The sequence below is a fragment of the Buteo buteo genome, chromosome 25, assembly GCF_964188355.1.
Source record: "Buteo buteo chromosome 25, bButBut1.hap1.1, whole genome shotgun sequence".
Lineage (NCBI taxonomy): Eukaryota > Metazoa > Chordata > Aves > Accipitriformes > Accipitridae > Buteo > Buteo buteo.
The window spans coordinates 2,262,084-2,284,859 of record NC_134195.1 but is presented as its reverse complement, the minus strand read 5'-3'; the positions used below and the strand labels follow the sequence as shown (position 1 = coordinate 2,284,859).

The window sequence follows — 22,776 nt, the reverse complement described above, 5'->3', positions numbered from 1 at the left end:
GCAGATCCCTCCAGCAGTCTGCCCAGTAGTCAGCCCCAGGATCCCAGTCTCTCCAGTTGCTGCCACCTGGATATAAGAGCCCCCAAGACCGTAGACCCACTCCAGTTGCTGGTACAGACTGTCTCTCATGTGCCTGCACACACAGCTGGCTGGAACCCCCCTGATCCCCCAGTAGCCAAACCCCCACTGTCTCACCCTTAGAGACACACACATAGGTCTCGCTCTTAGAGACACTCAGACCCCAGCAACTCTCTGGCAGCTGGTGGGACTCCCCTGGTCCCACCAATAGCCAGCTCCTCCCATGGCATCACCCTTAGATACCACATACACATCTGTCTTCCAGGCTTGATCTCTGCTAGTGCTCACACACTCATTGATAGTGTATTCATCAGGGAGGCATCTTTCAAACAAACTGTGCTGCAATAGAAGCCTTCAGGGACTTCTGCAAAACAACCAGAAAAACAATACTTACTTCTCTTAGTTTCTTGCACTTCTTGACTCCTGATACATTCCAGATTCCTAGATATCAGAAAGAGTTCTCTTTATGCAGGGAACAGCATCTTTCAATAGGTGTCCTAACAACCAACCTGTGGAACTGCATTTAAGCATTCTCTTGGGTTTAATTTTTAAGTGTAAACTGATTAACACGGAGAAGTGTTTAATTCTTCAAACATTTTAAGTAGTTCAAGTATGAAACTAAAGTTCCAGTCCACAACATGATATGCTCTGATAAACAACTGAGTGTTTTATATCACTTTTAAAGTTTCACTCTCTCCCTGCTTCTCCTCCACACCAAATTGCAGCTCTTCACTTGCCTACCACTTTTCCATGAGAATTGTTTTTATCAGCCACATTAGACCACTGAAAGCATGGAGGGAGTTCAAGGACAACACAAAAGTCTACATGCACCTGCAACTAATCAACCAAAAGTATTTGAGAGTATTAAGACCTTCTACAAGAAAAGCACTTGCTCAATGGACAGCCTGTTTCTAGCTTGTCCTTCTACTGAAAGCATAGCTTGCTGATCATTAACCATTTTGGAAGAATCTGCTTCATCACCCTTTCTCTAGGATGCTTTTTAATCAAAGCCATCAAAGCTAGTAATTTTCCCCTCTTATTTTTCTCTCTCCTTATTTCAAGTAGTTAAACATAGCAAGACCAGTACTTTACTTCAATGTTCCTTTCTTACATCAGTCTCCTTACAATAAAAAAAAAAAAAAAAGAGGAAAAGCTCCACTAGAAGAGAAGCATATTCTGATATTCTGAAGTTACTCCACATATAAATAGAGTAAAACTGGTGGAATTTATGTTTGGCTCAATTTTATGAGAGCTTCAACACTCCATTCCCTACAAGCAACCCCATTTCAGCATTTTGAAGAATCACAAGTATACTCAAGGTTAAAACTCAAAACTTGACGAAGAGTGCGGACCACTTAAGAGCTGAAGTCAGATCAATTCTGCAGTTAGCTTACCAAGTGGTAAATGGGCTTTGAAGGCAGCCCTGGACAGGAAGGCTCCTACATAAGATACAGGATTTTCCTCCAGCCTGGAGGAAATAATGAGGCTTCCTACAAAAGAACAAACTAATAGCAGAGCATGTTAAAATAACTTCTGGGAGGAGGTCTCAAAATGCAGACAGGAAGGGACAGCAGAGAACTGCAAACCTCTTGAGCATGAAACCCAGGAAAGAAACAGGTTTCTCAGAAGCTCAGACACAGAGGCAGGAAAACCCAAGTGTGGATTCAACCAGACATGAGTCAGAAATTGGCTGTTTGTTTTGTTAAGCCATTTGCTTTTTCTGCAGTAGATATGAGAGGTAGCGTTAAAAAAAAACCCACACAAAACAATCAAACACATTTTGTTATTTGGCAGAAGGACAAACTACTTCAGAAGCATAAGAATTGGTGCATTCAAATAAGGGAGACAGGAAGGGCTACTCAGGAAGAATATGGAGACTTGGAAGTGATACCTCTCAGTCATTTTTCATTTCCTCCTCTGAACATCTACGTCCTTGGTATCTACAGCACACACTTTGTTTCCACAGAAACAGTTTTATATGTATATGTGTGTACACACATACATACACACACAGTATACAGTCACATCTTTATTACCCAAAAAGAGACAGCTTAAAATAGTCAAGTCTGTTCCATGGGATGTTTCAGAACACAAAAAAATTAAGTCCTGTAACTTTTTCAAGGTTCAGCAATATTAACACGCACACATCTGCTACCACGTCTTTCATTAAGGATACAGCATGCAAAACAACTGTTAGAAAGTTAACTAGCAGGCTGTTTCAGTCCCCCAACAGACATCAGGAGTTGGCAGAAAGATTGCATACCACTGGCAGAAGTTGCTTTCACATCTCTTCTACGGAAGGATTATTGCCATGAAAGAGGTAAGTTTGATTTCATCATATTTCTCGCACCTAATAATGCCCACCACTTAAATACACCCCACCACCACATTTCTGAAGCAAACCACAGTAGCTTTAAGCCAAACCTAATGACCAATTCAAAAAAGAAATCATTAAAACCTCTTTAATGTTCTTATAATATATTTCATAGTATTCATGTGTATTTATTAAGACCAGGTTATAATTTAAAATTTAAATTTTAAAAAAATCTCAATAGCAAGGATTTTATCTTTCTGTCTTACCCAAAACAGAAATATAACAGGCTCATAAAAACAGAGGAACTATCAGCATTTTCAGAGGTGGTATTACTTGAAGAGCAATCTAATGTCTGTGCTTTGAACTACTCTTTTGAAAGGTCACTTCTACAGAAGTGGAAAACAGACAGCCAGATACATGCACACACTGTAACGGCTTTAGAATGGCTTTATTTTAAAGGAAAACAAAGACAGACAGTACTGCAATCCCAGTGAGATGCAATATAAAGCAGGAACTTCATTTTTATGAAGCTTAACTTCCATGGGTGCACTTTGCATCTGTCTTTCCCCATTTGGAAAAAAGTGAATTTGGATAATTTATGTTAAAAGTTGCTGGACACATTCATGTGTTTCTAAAGATAATATTGTGCTTTCACTCCAGATACACTTGAACTTATAAAAGGCAACTTATATTCTTGTTTGGAGCATAAGCAGCAAGAAAGGAAATTAATACTAGTACATAAAAGTCAATCCCAACATCGAAAGTAAACTGCAGAGTTGAGGCATGAAAGTATGTTTGAGTTTTTTACTTAGAAAAGGATTGTTCCTCTCAGGCACAGCCCTCATTTGTTTGCCCAGCAATCTTGCTCATTCCCTTTTTTAATGCTCTAAAAACTACAATGCCTTCTCACCAGACCAGGATTACATTTAAAAGCCTACAGTGAGCTGGGTAAGGGCCTTCTTGGTGTGTGTCTCCCATCACTACCACAGACTCAGTTTTGAAATAAAGATTTATTATCCCTGAAGAGAGCCGTGGTCCCAGGGTGGGTGGGAGAACCACCTATGAAAATGGTAATGCTGAAAGGAAGCACATTCTCAGCAGACAGCTACCTCCTCAAATGGCGGACCCTTGCTGTGAGAAGTAGGTAAGCTCCTACCTTCTGAAGATGTCTTCACATCTTTCCTCAGTTTTATCACTCTTCATTCCATGCAACAGAAATGGAACAGTAACAGTGAGGAAGGGGAGAAGGGCCAGGTACCAGGCCTCTCAACCGATAAAACATCCAAGGGCTTGCACCGTCTCAGGCTTTGTGTCTCAGGACAGAGGGGAACCCACACTGTTGTTTTTTTCTTCTGTAACAGCTTTGGTCTCCTGTACCTTATATACCTCACTACTTCTGTTCACTCCTCCCTAGCCTCAACCAGTTTGAATACTTTTCTTTTGCATTTGAACAAAGAAGGAAGAATACTTTTCACAAGTTCTGTTACACACTCAAAGCATCAACCACACTTGCTTCATGTGCTTTCCCCTTACACTGAAGCTGTAGCTATACCAATAATCATTGTCATCTTTAAATACTAGTAAATCACAAGGAGAATTCATGTTCCCATGAGAGTTGACAGCCATGTCTACCATCCTAAAAAATACTTTTTTTTTTTTTTTTTAAAAAGTGACAGTTCCATTGTTAAGACTTTCAAGCAAACAATTCTGGAGAAAAGAAGGCTGAGGGGAGACCTTATCGGCTCTCTACAACTACCTGAAAGGAGGTTGTAGTGAGGTGGGTACTAGTCTCTTCTACCAAGTAACTAGTGATAGGATGAGAAAAGATGGCCTCAAGTTGCACCAGGGGAGGTTTAGATTAGATATTAGAAAAAATTTCTTCACTGAAAGGGTTGTCAGGCATTGGAACAGGCTGCCCAGGGAAGTGGTGGGGTCACCATTCCTGGAAGTGTTCAAAAAACACATAGACATGGTACTTCAGAACATGGTTTAGTGGGCATGGTGGTGTTGGGTTGACGGTTGGACTTGATCTTAAAGGGCTTTTCCAACCTAAACGATTCTATGATTCTAATTCATGCTTTTCAGAACAAGGATTACAAAGCAAGCCCTCCTAAAATTGAGTCAGCTGAAGCATGGAGCAACAGAATTTCCAACATCCAACTAGCACTACAGCTACCATCTGGGATGAAGATATATCACCCTCAGCCATAAAAGTGGGATTACTTAGATTTTTTTTTTTTTATCATGCTTAAAACCCACCTACACCATTTATGTCTTAACTCAACTAAGACCATTACTCTTGCCATCTATGTATCATAAACCAAACAAACCCAATCTCCTTATGTGCAGCATTTCATAAATAATTTAGAATGGCAATTTCATTTCCTTTAGATCAGGACTTTAGCCTGTTGAGAACAAGAAATCTTTACCACTCTTATTAAATATTTACTATATGGCTGTTCTGGCATCATCACAAGAAACACTGCATACAAATGTTATGCATTAGAAAAATACAAAAGCTACATATAAAACATTTAAAGGATGCTGGCAAGAGGACAATAGCTAGGAAATGCAAATAAAGCTGAGGGCCTGACTTTCACTGCTGATTCCTTCCAGGACAAAAAGCAGTCCCACAAGACAGCTTAACCCTTTGCTTTAAGGTCAACATGCATCAAGTAGTTTTCCATAAAACAGACATTTCTCACTACCTGAAAAAAAGTAAAACATTTTTAGTGAAACAAAAAAACCAATCAACTTGTTTCCCCATACAGCTTTCCATCAGTGTGTGTTACAAACCTAGAAAGGTTACAAGTGTTTACCAACTTCATGTATGCAATGAAAGTATACCTATTCTACCAGCAACATTTCTACCTTCAGAACAGCAAACCTAACAAATCCAACTAGGAGTGTAACATCCACAAGACAACCCATAAGATGATGCAGAATGCAGGGCCCTTAAAGTAACACACTATCTTCAGTATCCCATCCCCTGTCACCAAAGGAAAGTTTCAACCTTACATTAAATCTATTGTTCCACCAAGCTTTTACATAGCTGCTCTGGCAAAGCAACAGGCACACAGCACAATGATGAGACTTAGCAACCCCACTGGAACTTTCAGATTTAAAAGCACAGCTACCTATCCCAATTGAAAGAGCTACAGCTTGCACTGCAGCAATAACCACCACAATTGCTGGCTTCTGGCAGGACTCAGCACATGCTGCAAAGCAAAGATTTTTCCCAGTGAGTCTCCAGCAAGAGGCCAAAGGAACACACTTCCCTCAGCTACTTGCTCTCTCTACAAAATTCTTCAAAGACACTATTAAGTATCACAACATCCTGCAAACCACGTGCCTGTGATAACAAGCTTCCAGATTTTAAGTTTTGTTTGAAGTGAAGCAGTAGCAACCACTGCCTTCACAAAAACTTCCCAGCCTAAGCATCAGATCATTACTCAGATAAACAAAAATCTTCCAGAACAGACCTGGACAAGACCAAAATAATGCTGGCTAGGAATGTTTTCAGGTGATTCTCCCAGGTATGAAGCTTGCTTTCTAGCTAGTAGGCCAGGCCAAAGTTTCAAGGCCTTCGGTCTCAGGACAGCAAGGCACCTATTTCAAAAAGGTACCTTTATTTTCTAACCCCCTTCCTAGCAACAAGCAACCAGGCTGCAACACTGACCATTCTGCAATCCATTTCTCAGAGCAGAGGGTGAACACACTAACAATTCTTCCCCCACTGTAAAGACTGAAGAAGCCCTGAGCTACCATAAGCTAATTGCTACTGTGCTCAGCACCAGCTTCCAATCCTCTTCTGCTGCCAGTCTGAATTGCCACTTTCAAATGCATCAATCAGACAGATACCCACTAAATTAGGAACTGCACTTCTTCCTAGCACAGCCTGCCAAGACAGCTGCACTGTTTTCTGTACTAATGACTTGAGAAGGTACTAAAATAAAGTTTTGGCACTGATGTCAACCCAGAGAAGGTACTCCCATCATTACTGGAGATGGCCATCATTGTGTTTTTAGTGTAAGAGAGTCATGCAAAAATATATTTAGTAACCTAGTATAGCATAACCCTTTCAATCATATGCTTCAGCTCAGTTTGAGGGAGATAACAAAAGCATGTTTTGTTGGCTGTACTTTGGCAAGCACCAAAGGCAGTTGGATCTTCAAAGGACACGAGGGTCAATTTATCCCTCCTGCATAAGGCCCACCACACAACAGCTGATTTGGTCAGCTGGGGACCAGATGACCCAAAATCAGACTGTGGGAAGGAGGGAGGCAATTTCTCTGTTAGGCCAGGAAAACTCATTTGGAGATCACTATGTTGTTTCCTGTAACTTCTCAAAAGGAATGCATATGAGAAGATAGAGAAGCTTCAGCACAGAACCACAGAGAAGCCCTACTGACATCAGAATACAGGCTGAAGGAGGACAGCTATGGAACAATGAACCAGGAGACCTGAGCAGAAAGAGACCTATAAGAAAGGCTTTACAGAAGAGACAGGAAGCATAGTAAGATCAGCAGAGGCAGCACTAAAGGGAAACTGAGGCACCGGAATGGGATGCATCTGGGCTTAAAGACCAGTATATTATTCTGAGATAGTGCACAGAAAAACAGAGCATCCTGAACCACCTGCAGAAGAAGCAAAGCTGGACGAACTGTGCTTCAGCAAGCCATGTGAGGCTGTTAGATACCACCCAGACCAAGGGTTGTATACTTTCTGGTATCAATTATAGCTAAAGCCCAGGCTCAGAATTTAAGCCTTTTCAGGAATGTCTCCAGTGTTTTAAAGGCTGCTGGCAAACAGACTGCACACGCATGAACTGTGCAAGGTGAGACCAGAGGTTTTAACACATTTGCTAATGAAAATAAACATTTTTAGCAAAAACCAATAGCTCACGTAAACAGATGGAAAGGCTAAGCCCAGTATGGAAGGAGTATCATTAATACTTCAGAAGTCTTCTTCAAAGAGAGGAAGAAAAATCTTCCTCCTGCAGCAGTCTGTCAAAGCTTCCAGCTCCTCTTTTAGAACACACCTCTCAAGAGTGCATCCCACAATTTAAATCACTTAAGCTGGTAGATTCACTTTGCCTTTTTTTTTTTTAAGAGCAAACTACAATCAGGAGGAGGAAAGCTGGCCTAATTTGCCAATTTAGTGGTCAAGTTTTATTTAAAAGTTCCAGCAAGCTTCAATTGACCACATAAGTGGAGAACAGAAGTATTTATAGCTTGCTGTCCCTCAGCCACCAGCTCAGAAACCACAGAAGGACACATTACAGCACATGACTTCAAGCACATGATATTAAGTGCTCAAGCTTCTCTTTCAGCCAAGGACTCCCTCTGTTCTATAGAATATTCTTTCACCTTCCTTCTCTCTTTGGTATTTTAAAACAGAGATAGAAACCCATTGCATTAACACACCCCAAACTATTTTAAGACAACCTTAGTCAGGTACACTGAGATCAAGGGGGTCTTACTTCCATACTTTTCTTCCAAACAAATAACCTTCACTACCCTTTACTCAAGGCCTCAGAACCTTTCCAGAACTCGTCAGCTCTTAACCCAGTAAGAAGTCCTTCAAGAACAGCTTACAGGCCATTATCATGATCCAGTATTTTTTTATGGTAATGGCATTGAATAAGTAAGTCTGTTTATACAGACATCTAGAGTTGATGGTATTTTCCATCTTCTTTCTACCATTCCCACACCTCCCCAAACTGAACACTCATGTAGTTTCAACACCTAAATGTAGCTCTCGGAGCACATGCACCCAGAGTCAGTGCTCCATGGTGACACAACTATCTTGTCATGAAAGCTGAGACCAAACAGTTTAAGTCTCAAGGGTACAAGCTTTGTCATACTATTTGTTACTAATTAAAGTCTAGCAGCTTTTCTTTTCCAGCCTCTCAGGTCACACTTACACATCAGTGGCTTCCAAATTAAGTTATAGGCATGTAGCCTCTTCATGCTCCAGAAGAGTTTCCCATCCACAGCTCCCCACCCACTTAATTCCTTACTACCATCCTCTTTCATAAAGGTTTGGGCTTCCTCAGATATTACAAATATCTGAATTAAGGAACATGTATCAGTCAGCTTAACAAATTACTCAGTAATCTGAGAAAAAACTATTGTTTATGGCAAAAGGTTTCAGAATAGCCACATGAACAATTAAAGCCAGTAGAGAGTGATGACAATAACTGGGTATAGGCTGACTGCAGTAATTTTTCTTTAACTGGAACAACAGGAACCAGGAACAGCACTTTAACCTGGTCAGGTCCACAGCTATTAGAGCCTCAGCTCCGCCTACAGTAGTTTTTACTGAGCAGATGAACACAGGGAAGTTGTTGTGAACTTCTATTATGAAAATCTTGAAGCATACCAAGCAGTATAATTACTGCTTAGAATAACAACCTGTGGAGTCTGTAGGTTATCACTTTAAGATGTTATGCAGCTTTATCCACAGAGCCTGTTTTAAACTAGGATGTCTTATTATTACCATCTGCTCAGAGATTAAATCCAAGATGGCTGCAAAAGAGACAAGAAAGTATTTTCTCCTGTAAATTAACACTAAGCAGAAGTCAACAGTTCTTATTTTAGAATCAGAATAATGCAGGTTAGAAGACTAGTCTGACATTAACAAATTTTTTTGTTGCCTGTTTTAGAAATACCAAGTTTAAATAATTATTTTCAGAACAAATTAATTACAAATATCCTTAGTGAAACAGATCACATACACCTTGTCTTCATGCAGAGAAAACCTTGATTTTTAAGCATCTGACACTGGCCTCCACACTAAACCAAAGAAACCTTCCTTTACCAGTCTCCCACAGTTGCCTGTGAGAGTTAAAGGTGCTATAGGCTTTCACAATCTTAACAAAGGATCCCTGTGCTGGCTAGCATCCTTATTTCAACCAAACATGTTCTAATATACACATGGGAGGAAATGCTAAGCATATAATGGCTTTCCATTTTCCCCCAAGTCATTACACTTTGATTGCACTTAGAACTTTGGGAAGGTCGAGCCACATGACACACAAGTGCTACAAGAGAGTGCACATCACAGGGTTAGTTTGGGGAGGAAAGACTGGAGTTATTTCCTGGTTGGTTGGTTGATTTTTAAGTAACATTCCCTCCAGTATGTAGTCCCCCAAACGCTTCTCCTCATTCCATAAATCATAAAGCTTCTTGACATTTATATGAAGTGTTAACTCCCACCCCTCTCCCAATTACTTCTTTTCTGATGCCAGATGCTACCCACAAAACAAGCCAGTGTTTCATGGATGTCAGCAACTTGTCAAATCAGCCCTGACTCATCAGCCATTGCTCTGGGATGTCACTGCATCCCAGATAGAAGCACCACCTAGAACCCTGGCACTTGGCAGCACTCTTCCCTCAGTGAAACTTGCTACTACTTTACCCATTTCAGCTTCAAACCCAGAGCAACAGTTACCATTTTTGGAATATACCCACATATACTCATTGCCGAATGGTTTGTCACCCAGAGTGAAGTAAAACAGGTATCTATCAACAAGCCAGCAGCACATCCAAAATAGAAGGGAAAAGAAAGGGCAAACCTGTCTCTACTGCCAGAGTCCCTTCTGACAGATTACAAGAGCTGTATATTGCTGCATCAGCCTGCTTAACATTTCTGCTTTGGTCTTTTCTATGTACTCCGAGAAACTGAAGACCAGATCACACTTTTAATCAGTTCAAGGAAGAAGTGAAAAGATGCGGCTGCCTGCAGCCAGCAACAATGCTACAAACGTGCTTTTCTACTCCTCTTCTGCTTTTCCCCTGTGCATCTCCAAGACACAGGTATGAATTTGACAGTGAAGAGTGCAGTGGAACTTTCCCCCCCTCATCTTAATGCTCTTCAAAGATCAGCCAAGAGCCACATAACCAAGCAGATGCTATTGTGCAGCAGAAAGAAGTCATTCTAAGCAGAATTAAGTGGTCTGACTGAGGACAGAGGGAGAAGGCAAGAAAAGTCAATGCCACAGTCTTACTAGCCTTAAACGTTTTCAAGTATTTGCAGTTGTCTCACTTAATGACTCACCTACAACCATGAGTCAACCAAACTTTGTTTGGCTTTTGTCATCATTTTTAACAGGCAAAAAAGCAAACACATGTGTAAAAGCATTATTATTTTCAGTTTAAAATATTTTATAATTTGTTAAATACAGGAAAAGAGCAAAGGAATACTGATATTCTAATTATACAAGCCCAGTAGAAACCTAGCCTCAAGTCATTTTTTTTAATGTATTTTAAAAAAAAAACCACCCACACTTATTTTTTATATATCCTGACATAAAAGCTCTTTGAACGAGTTACAGCAGAGAGTAAGAGTAGAAATGCTCAAGGTAAACTTTTCACTTCTTAGGAAGGAAGAAGTCAGGGGCTTAAGAACCTTCCATTAGGAAAAAAAGATAAGCCTTTCAAATTTGAGACCTCCTGGGCTGAAAGAGAGAGGAGATTGCAAAACCACAGTCCAGACTGCCCTGTATAAACCTGTGTTTTTATACCTGCCCATGTTCACTGTGCACTGCTTCACAAAAGCATGTGAAGCTTTCCTATTGCTTCTATGTCATTACAGCCATTGAGTATGGAAGTGTAGCCTCCTTATGTCAGACAAAAACTTACAGCATCAAGAAGTCAACGTATTCATGAATGATCTTAAAGTGATCATGCAGTTCAGGGCTGAGGACAGAGCTTTTGTCATTTTCTCTTCATCTCTCCCCTCCCAGTGCCAATACACAGGCACCTCCTTCCAAATTAGGCCACCTGGTCACCTGACAACTGTAAATAGTAAGCAGTCAGTTAACACTGTTTAAGAGATTACAATACTACAGCATTCACGGGTTATGATAACCCCGTGGGTTAGTTTTGGGTTTTGGTTGGTTGTTCGGTTTTTTTTCATCTTAGAAGATGAAAGAATTTTGTAGTTATGCTCAATGACTGTCATTAAATAAAATTCTTATCTCAGCTTTAACCCACTTGCCCCCATCCTCCCAACTATGATATTAAAGACCAGCCATATATTTAAATGGCTATATATGTGCTGTACAGAGGATATACATTCCTACAAAGAGCTTAAAGTCAACAAGAAAGAGTGGATTTGTTCAGAACCCCTAGGACTGCTTTAAGATAGTCAGGAATTGAAAATATGGTACAAAAGGATAAAAATACCAAACATTCTTAATAATGAGACAGTATAACACATTTCAAAATCTATATATTGGATTTTAAACACTAAATTAACTTGACAATGTTTGTAATACTTGAGGTTACCTGAGAAATCTTTGATTATTTTTTTTAAGCCTAGATGAACAGAAGGTTTATATAAGAGTTAAGCTTTCCAAAGTTCATACTAGTGGTCAGGAGGCTAGAATGTGAAAGATTAAGATAACTCTTAAGATCACAGTTACTGTTAATTCCACTGATAGATCGAAGAAAAGGAAACTACACATAACTTACTGGAAAGGAGTTGCAGCTCTTCTGTAACACACACATGTGCTGGTGCATTAAACACCAATGAATAACACCACCATTTCAGTACATTCCATGTTTACAGAGAAAATGATGAACATTAAACTAAAGAAAAGCACTAACATTAATCAATCAAAATCTGCTTATAGTCTAAGTCTTTCTAACCAAAGCAAAATGTCCAGCCTTATTTACATTACATTTCTGCTAACATCAGCATAAAAGTTAATTATTCTTTTAGTTATGATTTGGTCAATAAACTGTTTTAAGCCTACCTTTGCAGTATCCTCTCTCATACCTATCATATTTCACATAATGAAAGAGACTGTTTCTACATAGGCACATTTTATAGTAAGATTAAATGGCAGCCTGGTTTTTAAGAGCTTTCATAGCAGCTAATTTTAAATAATGTCTTCTCCCTCTGAAAAAAAAATTAAAACAAAAAAAATCACAGTATAAGCAGGTCAACTTTCTCAACAATGTTTCCTCCACATTTGTTATACTCTACCCAAAACTTATCCAGTGATTGATATGCCATTTCTGTTACTCACCAGTACAGTTTGATACTAGGCCCATCTGCACAGCTAAAATCATAATGATAGCCTAAGAGGTACCAGGATTAAAACATCTAAAGATAGAAGGTGTGCAAAGGCATAGCATCAAACCAAAGCCATAGGCAAGACACCAAATGTATTTTAACAGAAGACCACAACTCTCCTTGAAGTCAGCTTTGGGACCCCAGAGCCAAACACTCCACTGCTGATTCAGATCCACCTCAAGAGAGGCCACTTATATTCATTATGAGTGGCATAAAATAGTTATACAAGCATAGATAATGAATACTAGTGTTTGTACTTCATTATAATCATTTGTGCAAACAACTCATTAATAGTACTTTGAAAAGATGTGAAGGGCTATGTAAAATGCTAAGCATGAACTGCAAGTTGCTAACGCAATTCAAATAACAAGAAATCCATTTCAGTTCATCTACATGTCTACTTCACAATGCAAATTAGAAGCATTGGAAACAAAAAAACAAGTAAATGGTTCAGTCAATTCCTTCCCTCTCCCCAGTTCATCCACACTATTCTCTCTAGACAAGTACCGCATACACGAAGTTTCTTTTTCTGCATATAACTATATTGATTATTAACATTAATTTTGCAAAACTTTACTGGCGCATCAGCAGATGTGCTTTTCAGAAGATTTCACAACATCCTATCTTAGTGATGAAGTAGAGGAAGAGCCTAATTGTCCTTAATCCTCTATTTAAAATAGGTTAGATGAAATCCTCTTTTGACTAAAGCAAAGAGATTAGTCAGTGCCACCAGGAAAGAGAAACACTATTCCCCCCCTCACCCTGCCTCGTATGTAGATGAGTTTAATGATTAATGAAGGAAACAAATTAAGCAGTCTCCTATTTCAAAAAGGGAAATTAGTCTACAGATAAGAGCAGAATAAATGGAAAAGTGTCCCTGTGAAATCTCCAATTTCTTAAGCTTTCATGCTTGCAGTAACTACCAGGATAATGTGTATAAGAACAAGCATCCCAGAACACAGTTTCACAGTGTTCCTCAGTAACCAGACAGAAGAGTTAGTATAAAGCCCTCTCCCCCCTTTTCTTTTTAAATACTAATACACAGCTGGATCCTTGGTAAATCTTGGCATAAATCTTGACATTGCCAGATGAACTGCATACAATTTCAGGAAGTACATGTGAACACATCTGTGTATGAATGCACGTGCATGTATGCAGATGGAGGAATAAAGGGGGAAGTTGGGGGTAACAGAAGCAGCAGTGCAGGATACTTAAGTAACAGTAAAAAACCAACCCTACAACACAGTCATTACAGGCTTATGTCCACACCCAGTTTTCTTCCTGGGACATAATAATTTTATTACCTGAAAGCATTAAACTACCCTTACAACTTCTCTCTACAGAAGAGCTGGGCAATACTCTCATCCCCGTCCTAAGGAAAGATGAATGTGCAGAGAAATTAACATCGAGATCCACAAAGATATTTAAGTGCCTTATCAGCCTGTGGTCTTCCATGATGTTCCAGACAAACTCCCCAGCTACTGGCTCATCCCATCAGTCTCCTTGAAAAATCCAAGCTAGGGTGCCAGTTTCTTCCTAGAAAGAGTGCATTTTTAATATAGTATCATAACTACTCAACACTTACAAAATTAAAATCAAAGTTCAATTAAAAAAAACAAAAACACTTTTCATGATGACTCAGAGCGTGTTTGTGCCACAGGCTTCTCAGAGTCATTACTAAGAGGAATGGAAAAAAACAACTGGTGTCTGTATGATACAGAAAAAGAATCCTTGGTTTGCCTTGTCTACCTGCAGCTGTTGCCATGGCAATTATAGCAGAGAAGATAATAGCATTCCAGTGTCATTTTGCCTCATTGCTCAGGATGAGCTTCAATTGAAATGTCCCTTGACAATTACACAAATAGAAATACTACATTATCCTGTGTAATGGTAAACCAGTGAAATAAGAAGCATTATTCTAGAAAAATTTTATCTAAAAGACTTGCACGAGGAGAAGCAGGATATTTTGCTCACACCCCCCCCAAAAAAACCAGTAAAGTTGAATCCAGTTGTATAACAGGTGCTAAAACATCTGCTCAGTCTTTTCTGTGGCACATATTTCTCTTGGTTTCCTCTCCCCGCCACACCTGCGCATGACATGGATGAGGCATCTCACTGTCAATCAGGTTGCAGCTCCTCAAAAACATAACTATTTTCTAGTCACACTTAAACCTAGTTAGATAAGTTTATTATCCCCATCTCAACAGCACAAACACTAGCCAGCTCTGATATTTGCGTTTTACTTGGCAGCTGAGTTACTGTTTTCTAAGTGTTTTGAGTTTAAAAAGCAGACTAATTAGAAAAATCCCATTCCACCTTGCTATTTTTCTTGTTTCAATTACTATTGTAGGACATGAGCAAAGAATGAATGAGAAACGGTGATCAGAGATACTAAGCTGTAAGTATGCTACATTGGTCCTTGCCCTCTTCCACTCCAAAAAAGTGATTTCGAAAAGGCTTCCTGCTTTCAGTATTGATACTCTGTGGTGCTTTAGAAAAAGGCATAAAAGCAGAACTATATTAAATAATTTTTTTCTTAAAAAAATCAAAAACCATGCTATCAAAAGACAAAAGCAACTATGCAGTTCTCATCTCAGAAGAGACAAGTATTTTTGATGCTGAAAATGGCAAGGTTAAAAGTTCTTGATCTATTTTAAGTCACTGAAATACTTCCACAATTTAGATGCTCCAAAAGCATTTTCTACTACCAGAGAGTATCTGATGAGCACAGATGAGCAATATTTTGTAGTCAATAGCAACCCATTTGTAATACATACTCCGGCTTCCTGTGAGCGAGCTGTTTTACATACACAATGTCCTATTTTCATTTGTTTGTTCTCAAAAGAGAAAGGAAATTGTGTTTTTCTTGTGTAAATTAGCTAATTGGGGGGGTGGGGCAAAGCCCATGCATTTCTCCATGTTTATTGCCCCTCAGCAATAAATAATTGATGGGGGAAAGGAGAGTGTCGGGGGGCGGGGAGGCTGGGATTATACTGAAACACCCTAAAAGCACATTACAAAACCAGAATGAACACAAGAGTCACTACTAGTACACAAGAGCTAGTTAAATTTGCAGAAGTGCCAGATCCTGTCAGCCACACTCAATGTTCAGCAGAATTAACTTCTGAGGTAAGTAAAGCTTTCAAACGTTGCCTTTTTTAAATGACAGGCTGAAAAAGTATGCAGGCAGCACTCCATACAGATTCTTCCCCCGTGCCCTCCCCACCGCCTTCACCCCACCCCACCCCCCAAAAAAGCCAATTAGGAGAATAACAAAGCAGTGGTGCTTGGGGAAACAGGAATTCAGAAGTTAATCAAGCTGTTAGATGCATTCTGTCGCACCATCCAGACAAGGAAGAACTGGTACCCACAGGGAAGCAGAGGTGCGAGTTGGGAAGCATCTCAGGTTTCAAGAAAACATTGTGACACACTGACTTGCACAAGAGATAGCAAAAACGCATTACATAGCAGGGACACAGACACTTAAGAAAAGCACGTTATTAACTGCTGACCTGTCAATATACACATAGCTCCTACTGAGAACACTTTTTCTACAATCAGGACAGTTTGCAGACAAAGAGTCCGTATATAAACGCATTTACGTGACATTTAAAACAACTTAATATTTTATCAAATTATAACCATGGAATTAAAAAAAAACAAAAACAAACAGAAACGCAACACAAACCTTTTGACTTATTGTAAGTGACAGCTAGGAAGAAAACGGCTTTTATGTTAACAGGCACCCTGACTAAGAAACATCTAGACAGCACTAGTTTGATACCAGTCTGCAAGGGTGCAGACAAAGCTGAATAACTGCAGGCAAAAGCAAGAACTGGAAGGCAAGAGTACCCTCATATGTATTAAATGATCTTAGATTTAGATTAGCTTATCTTAGATTAACTGATCTTAGAAATGCTTGATAAATGGACTGTCCTTCTAGACACAAATAATTCCAGAGCACCACGGCTTACAATTTCAGCAACTTTCAGGTCAAGGCAGTTACCAATGGTCAAAGCTAGATAAACAGAAAAAACCCTGAAGCTCAATATTCATTTACATCTAATAAGACTACAAACACAAGTAAAATACTTCAGAAATCTAATTAGAAAACAATTTTAGAATTATATTGTCAATAAAAACAACAAAATTATCTAAACTAATGACCAAATGCCACAGGCTGCCATGAAATTTAGTAGAGAACTTGCTAAAAGCTGCTAACAACTTCCTGGTTAGGCTAGTCAATCATCTTCTCAAGCTATGATTAAAGTTGACCCACTTCTATGGAAGTGAAAAATAAAGCATCCATTTGTAAACTCATTTATTCCAACCTCCCAAAAAAAGATTTTTCAGAAATATCTGCAGAACTAATAGGCCAGCACCTTCCCAGAGGCCGGAGCTGTAATAAACCACTGCTCCTTCTGGAAGCAAATATTATCTGCTGCTATACACGTTTGGAGAAATTTACACAGGCAACAAATACTTCAGGATTACAGATCTCAATGTTAAGTATAGGAGAACCTGAAAAAGGAGAAGCAATAAAGTGGCAGGATCTTTAAATATACTACATAATGCAACCAAAACTGTTCAGTAATACAGACCTCTGACACAGTAGTATTTATTGTACAACCCAAAGCTGTCAACCTGGACAAGAGCATTTGCTGATGAGGGCCAGCTGTCTTACAAATACAGACCAGACTGTCACCATAGACTGCAAGACATTTAGCAACCATTTAGTGCCCAAACAAACATGCTAAAGAGTGTCATTTTTCCAGATTACCCTGATATATTCAAATCCACAATATTCAGGGATATCCAAATCCACATTCAGCCATAAACAGCTATCATGAATACGTAAAAGACACACGCACATGTTTTATGAAGGAAAGTAAATGCTCATTTTATGAAAGATAAAACAAGTCTTGATGACATCTTAAGATTATTAGCCATCTCTTGACTATACAGAGGAAGAACTTCAGAATTCCCAAGATCAGCAAGAAATAAGTTAGAGAAAACCAATGCAACTGCAGTTACATGGGCAGAATGCATAGCTTAATGATATCCACACAGTGTCCCAAACAATCTAACTATAAAACAGAAGCTAATCTTGTATGGAAACAGTTTTAATTATCATTGTATGCTTGTTTCTTCCCCTAAATACTGTACTGCTTAAACTAACGAGTTCCTCTCATTACTCAGCACACAGCAGGCTCTGCATGACACTTACAGGACAGTACACACTAATTCCATATACTCAGGCTGTGAGGTTGCCCTCCCAGGGGTAGCACACATCATCTGGGAGATGAACAAACAATCCAAGGAGAAGCCAGAGAAGCATATTATCTGATGCCAAAGCAACATCCAGAAAAAGAGGTTATATTTTTACAGAGTATGTGGCAAACAGTATACCCCCCTCCAAGGCAATTTTCATACTACCCCCACATAGCCATTATGTCCATTATTTGGGAAAGTAAATTAAACAATACAGTTGTCAAAATTTATCATATTTATCTTATTGTAGAAGTCTTATTCAGATTCTTGCTTGAGTGCACCCTCAGCAATTTTGCCAACACCACCAAGCTGTGTGGTGCGGTTGACACGCTGGAGGGAAGGGATGCCATCCAGACGGACCTTGACAGGCTTGAGACAGGGGCCCATGCAAACCTCATCAAGGTCAACAAGGCCAAGTGCAAAGTCCTGCACATGAGTTGGGACAATCCAATGCACAAAGAGGCTGGGCAATGAGCTGATCAAGAGCAGCCCTGTGGAGAAGGACTTGGGGGTATTAGTGGATGAAAAACTGAGTATGAGCCAGCAATGTGTGCTCACAGCCCAGAAAGCCAATCGCATTCTGGGCTGCATCAAAAGCAGCGTGACCAGCAGGTCGAGGGAGGGGATTCTCCCCCTCTACTCTGCCCTCATGAGACCCCACCTGCAGTACAGCGTCCAGCTCTGGGGCCCCCAACATAAGAAGGACATGGACCTGTTGGAGCAGGTCGAGAGGAGGGCCACGAATCCCTGGAGCACCTCCCCTATGAGGAAAGGCCAAGAGAGTTGGGGTTGTTCAGCCTGGAAAAGAGAAGGGTCCAGGGAGACCTTATAGTGGCCTTCCAGTACTTAAAGGGGGCCTACAGGAAAGATGGGGAGGGACTGTTTACAAGGGTACGTAGTGATAGGACAAGGGGCAATGGGTTTAAACTGAAAGAGGGTAGATTCAGATTAGATATTGGGAAAAAAATTTTACCGTGAGGGTGGTGAGGCACTGGAACAGGTTGCCCAGAGAGGCTGTGGATGTCCCATCCCTGGAAGTGTTCAAGGCCAGGTTGGATGGGGCTTGGAGCAACCTGGTCTAGTGGAAGGTGTCCCTGTCCATGGCAGGGGGGGTTGGAACTAGATGATCTTTAAGGTCCCTTCCAACCCAAACCATTCTATGGTTCCACATAGTGGAAAAGCTTTATATAAAGGCATTTCTATTTTGTTAAAGATGCCTCTACTATAGCTCATACAGTTTTAAGCAGGAAAATATACAGAATAATCTCATTAGATGCAATTAAGAAAAGTTACTTTGCTATATTTCAGCTTGAAGGATCATGAAGATTTAGAAAACGACATTGAACTTTGTTTCACTGCAGTGCAGCTGACATGAGCACCTTTTATATAGAAAGTTAATCTTCACCAACAGTTGTATAAATTGTGCATGGCTGCAGTAACGGTGAGGGGAAATAAGAGCTGAAGTGAAAACAAAAAAAAATTTGCAGGATGGATATAAGGAGGCATAACAACAGAACGTCAATTTAGAAATTTAGTAAGAGAAGGACAGAGGCAGTGATGTCTAAGAGGCTACACCATCTCTTGGTGAAGAGATATGAACTACAGTATGACTAGCATGCCGAACATGTATTTTATTCAACCCACATCACTGAACTGTTCCAATGCCTGGAAGATAAAGGCAACACTCTATGCAGGTAAAGCAGCAGACAAATATTTGAAAATGCTAACGAGGAAACTGACTTCAACTTGAACTGACAGCACCCAGTCATCGTTACGTTTGTATAGGGCCTTAGAGATATGCGCTATTTTGCATTGCCTAAGGACAGTGACTGCAACAACAGTAAGGGAAAGGGGAATGGGGGTACCTTCACAGTCAGGACAAGAACCCTGGTATTTAACTTATGCCTTTATGTCCTACAACTTATTACAGGGAAAGAAAAGAAATGATGCAGGACTCTTAGAAACCATCCTATTAGAAGTTTCCATTAGTACATCACATAGCAACTGTTTGTTATCCCAAAATCTCACCATACCACTGGTAAGAGCTCCCAGCTACCTCAACAACATCTCCAGCCTGCATCAACCAGGGTTCTCAGGATAATCCAGAGATTAGCCTGCTCTGGGAAGGACCTGCAGCTGAACAAGTCCAGGACACAACTTGCAGAACAAAAATTCATAGTTCTAGGACCTCAATCACTGAATAGTTTCTGTACAGACTTTAACTAAACCCAAGCCTGAGCTTACTTTGATATAGGCACAAGACATACCTATCCTCTCTGACTCTCCTGCAGAAGTGTCCCTACCTTGTCTCCCTTATTAAAAAGCAGCTTGGAAAGAGGCAGGCACATCCACATTTGAGGCGTAGCTGGTGTGTATAGAGCTCGGGTGAACAACTATGGAGTGATACTGCTGCTGTGTATCTGCTACTCACGTACAGCAGTCAGTTTCAGGCCCAGCATTCAAACTATTAATTTTCATTTCCACTGCTGCAGTTGTACAAAAATATTTGAGCCATGGAGATAAAAAAAAACAAAAAGAAAACACACAACACACACAGGCATCAGCTCGCCAGATCTTAAGGGCCGTACTGAGATGATGAACACAAGTTTACTTACAGCAGCTTTTTTCAAAGGGATCTTTCCTTGGAATAAAGGATTCAAAATTAAGAAACTGAAGGAATGCAAAAGAACAAGAAGCAACAGGTGAAAATGTACAAGGCAGCCTGGAACAGCTAGGCAATTATCTAGACATAGCCTATTGGCATGCATACACACAATACAGAAAGTGGTGTGATCTAGGAAATAGCAATGCTTCTTCACATGGGATGTAATAATGTTGCATTTAGCTTTCAGACTGCTGAGTTACTCTCACCAGCAGTGCAGGAGGGTGATGACAGTCCACAACTTAAAAGCTCAAGTGCTTTATTTTCAACATGCTGTCTGCTCATGTACATCCTCTCAAACCTGTTTCTTTCATATTTGATGCTTAAGCCTACTTTGAAAGGGCGGGTAGCAACAATGTTATGCAGAAGAGACCACAGTATGCTCTGTGCACAATGAATGCACTATTTGTACAGGCTCCAGATGGGAGCACATGGACACAAAAAAATCTTAAAGTGAATCCAACAGTTAGATCAGCACTGACATCACTACAGCCAAACTGATCCTGCCTGCTTCCAAACAGACCTCAGCACAGTTCACCTGAGCTTTGCATAATCACAGACACTACTGCTTCTCTTATACCTTATTATGAATATTCTCCTCCTTCCCTCAGGGCCACTTTCTAAGGATCCATATACACATAGCTGCTTTCAGTACTCACCTCTCCATTCCCTCCTCATCCCACATAATACCCTATTGTAAACAGGAAAAAAAAAATCCTCAGTACTTTTTCTTTTTTAAATATGAACAAAGAAAAATAGCAGAGGTGAAAGACTTCAGTCCGTATTATGTGCTGATAGCTCTTGGCACGCACAAAACTAAATGTATTTACTTTTGTTTGGTCAGAGCATGAAAGTTTCCTTACTTACAGTACTTCCTGCATGGGAAGAAAAGCTACATGTCTCTGGAAATCCTTATTATCTCTCCCCATCTCTTTTAAATTTCTTCTACACCCAAAAGCAGAAATTTGCAGTTTCCTGGTATTGGTGGTCCCGGACTCTTGTACTGTATAACCCTGCACTTACTGGCATTCAACCAATTTACTAAAACTGAACGCCATCCTAAGCATGTTAGGGGTTTGATGAAATGGGATTTGTACTCACTGACGCACCTCAACCTACACTGGGATCCACTCTAACGCACTACTGATTTGCTCTTTCGGACGGTATGGGTGCGGGAAAACATGCTGGCCAACAAGCAAGATCAACTCTCCTTCCCCAAAGTACACCAAGTTTAGCGCGTTTGAATCTTACCACGCACATCTACAAAAACTTGGGACTATTCCGACCATCCGCCGGCGTATTTAAATTGGCCAATTCCACAAAACGCAGCTTGACTGAAACAACATAACAAGAAAAAAAAAAAAAGGAAGACAAGAAAGAAAAAAAAACAACCCTCGAGGTTTTATCTGCCCTGATAACTACGTACCTCAGCACACTGTAAATCACAGTGCTTTGAACTTGGGTCAGCCCGTTCTGGTTTAGCGAAGGACAGCCGGGGAGAGGGGCTGCAGGGAACCACGAACAACCGCTCCGTCCTCGTTTTCCCCAGGGAAATCACGCACAGCGGCCCCCGAGCCTGCCCCCCCCAAGTCATGGGACCGCCAAACTCCTGACCGAGCCCTTTCGGTAAAACCCGGGGCCATGCAGCTCACCCCAACGGAGACCCGCTTGTTTTACAGCCTCGCCAGCTTCCCCTCCGCCGCGGCGGGGGCTCTCCCACCCGCCGGGGCTGCGAGCTGCACGGTGAGGGCGGGAAGCCCCGGAGAAAGATTCCTCACAGGCGGGAACCCGCCGCGGGTGAGGGGAAGGCGGCCCCACGGCGGGACGGGCCCAACCGGCGGTACTCACGTATCGGCTGACGAGGGTCCGGAGGAGGCTGCAATCCATGGCGGGCGGCCGCCGCTTAGCCCAGGTACTCAGGACCGTGCCGCCGGTTGCTCGCCGGTGCCGCCGGGCTCCCTGACTCGCCTCACTTTCCACATGCAGGGAGCCGCGCTCGACCCCACAACAAGACCGCTCTTACCCCCCCCCCCCCACCGGGTCCGCCTCTCACCGCCGTTCCCCGGCTATGCCATATGCCCCCCGCCGCCGACGCCGCGGCGCGGCGCCCCGCGGCCCCTCATGCCCCGGCGCCCCCCCCACCCCCCGCCCCCACAACACTTTCTGCTGAGGGAAGGCGGAAAGGAAAGCCGCCGCCGCCGAGTCGCCGCCTCGGCTCCCGGGAAAGGCTCGCCTGGCTCCCGCCTGCCCCCCCGCCGCCGCTACTGCTGCTGCTTCACCCGCCCCCCCCTCACGCTCCAGCCCAGGGCTTTATCCCGCGGGCGGGGTGGGCCGCCCGCCCCTCACGTTAAACGGACCCGCCCGG

General features: G+C 41.3%; 1 protein-coding gene across 3 annotated transcripts in view; it reads right to left on the bottom strand.

The window, feature by feature from the left end:
• ATP11A (ATPase phospholipid transporting 11A) overlaps positions 1 to 22,505 on the bottom strand; it is a 130,295-nt gene extending 107,790 nt beyond the window's left edge. For all 3 annotated transcript variants that reach the window (XM_075057695.1, XM_075057697.1, XM_075057696.1), the window contains exon 1: positions 22,260 to 22,505. In XM_075057695.1, coding sequence (XP_074913796.1) covers positions 22,260 to 22,298 — 39 coding nt within the window. In that variant the 5' untranslated portion in view covers positions 22,299 to 22,505. The remainder of the gene's footprint in view (positions 1 to 22,259) is intronic.
• Between the last annotated feature and the right edge of the window lie 271 nt (positions 22,506 to 22,776).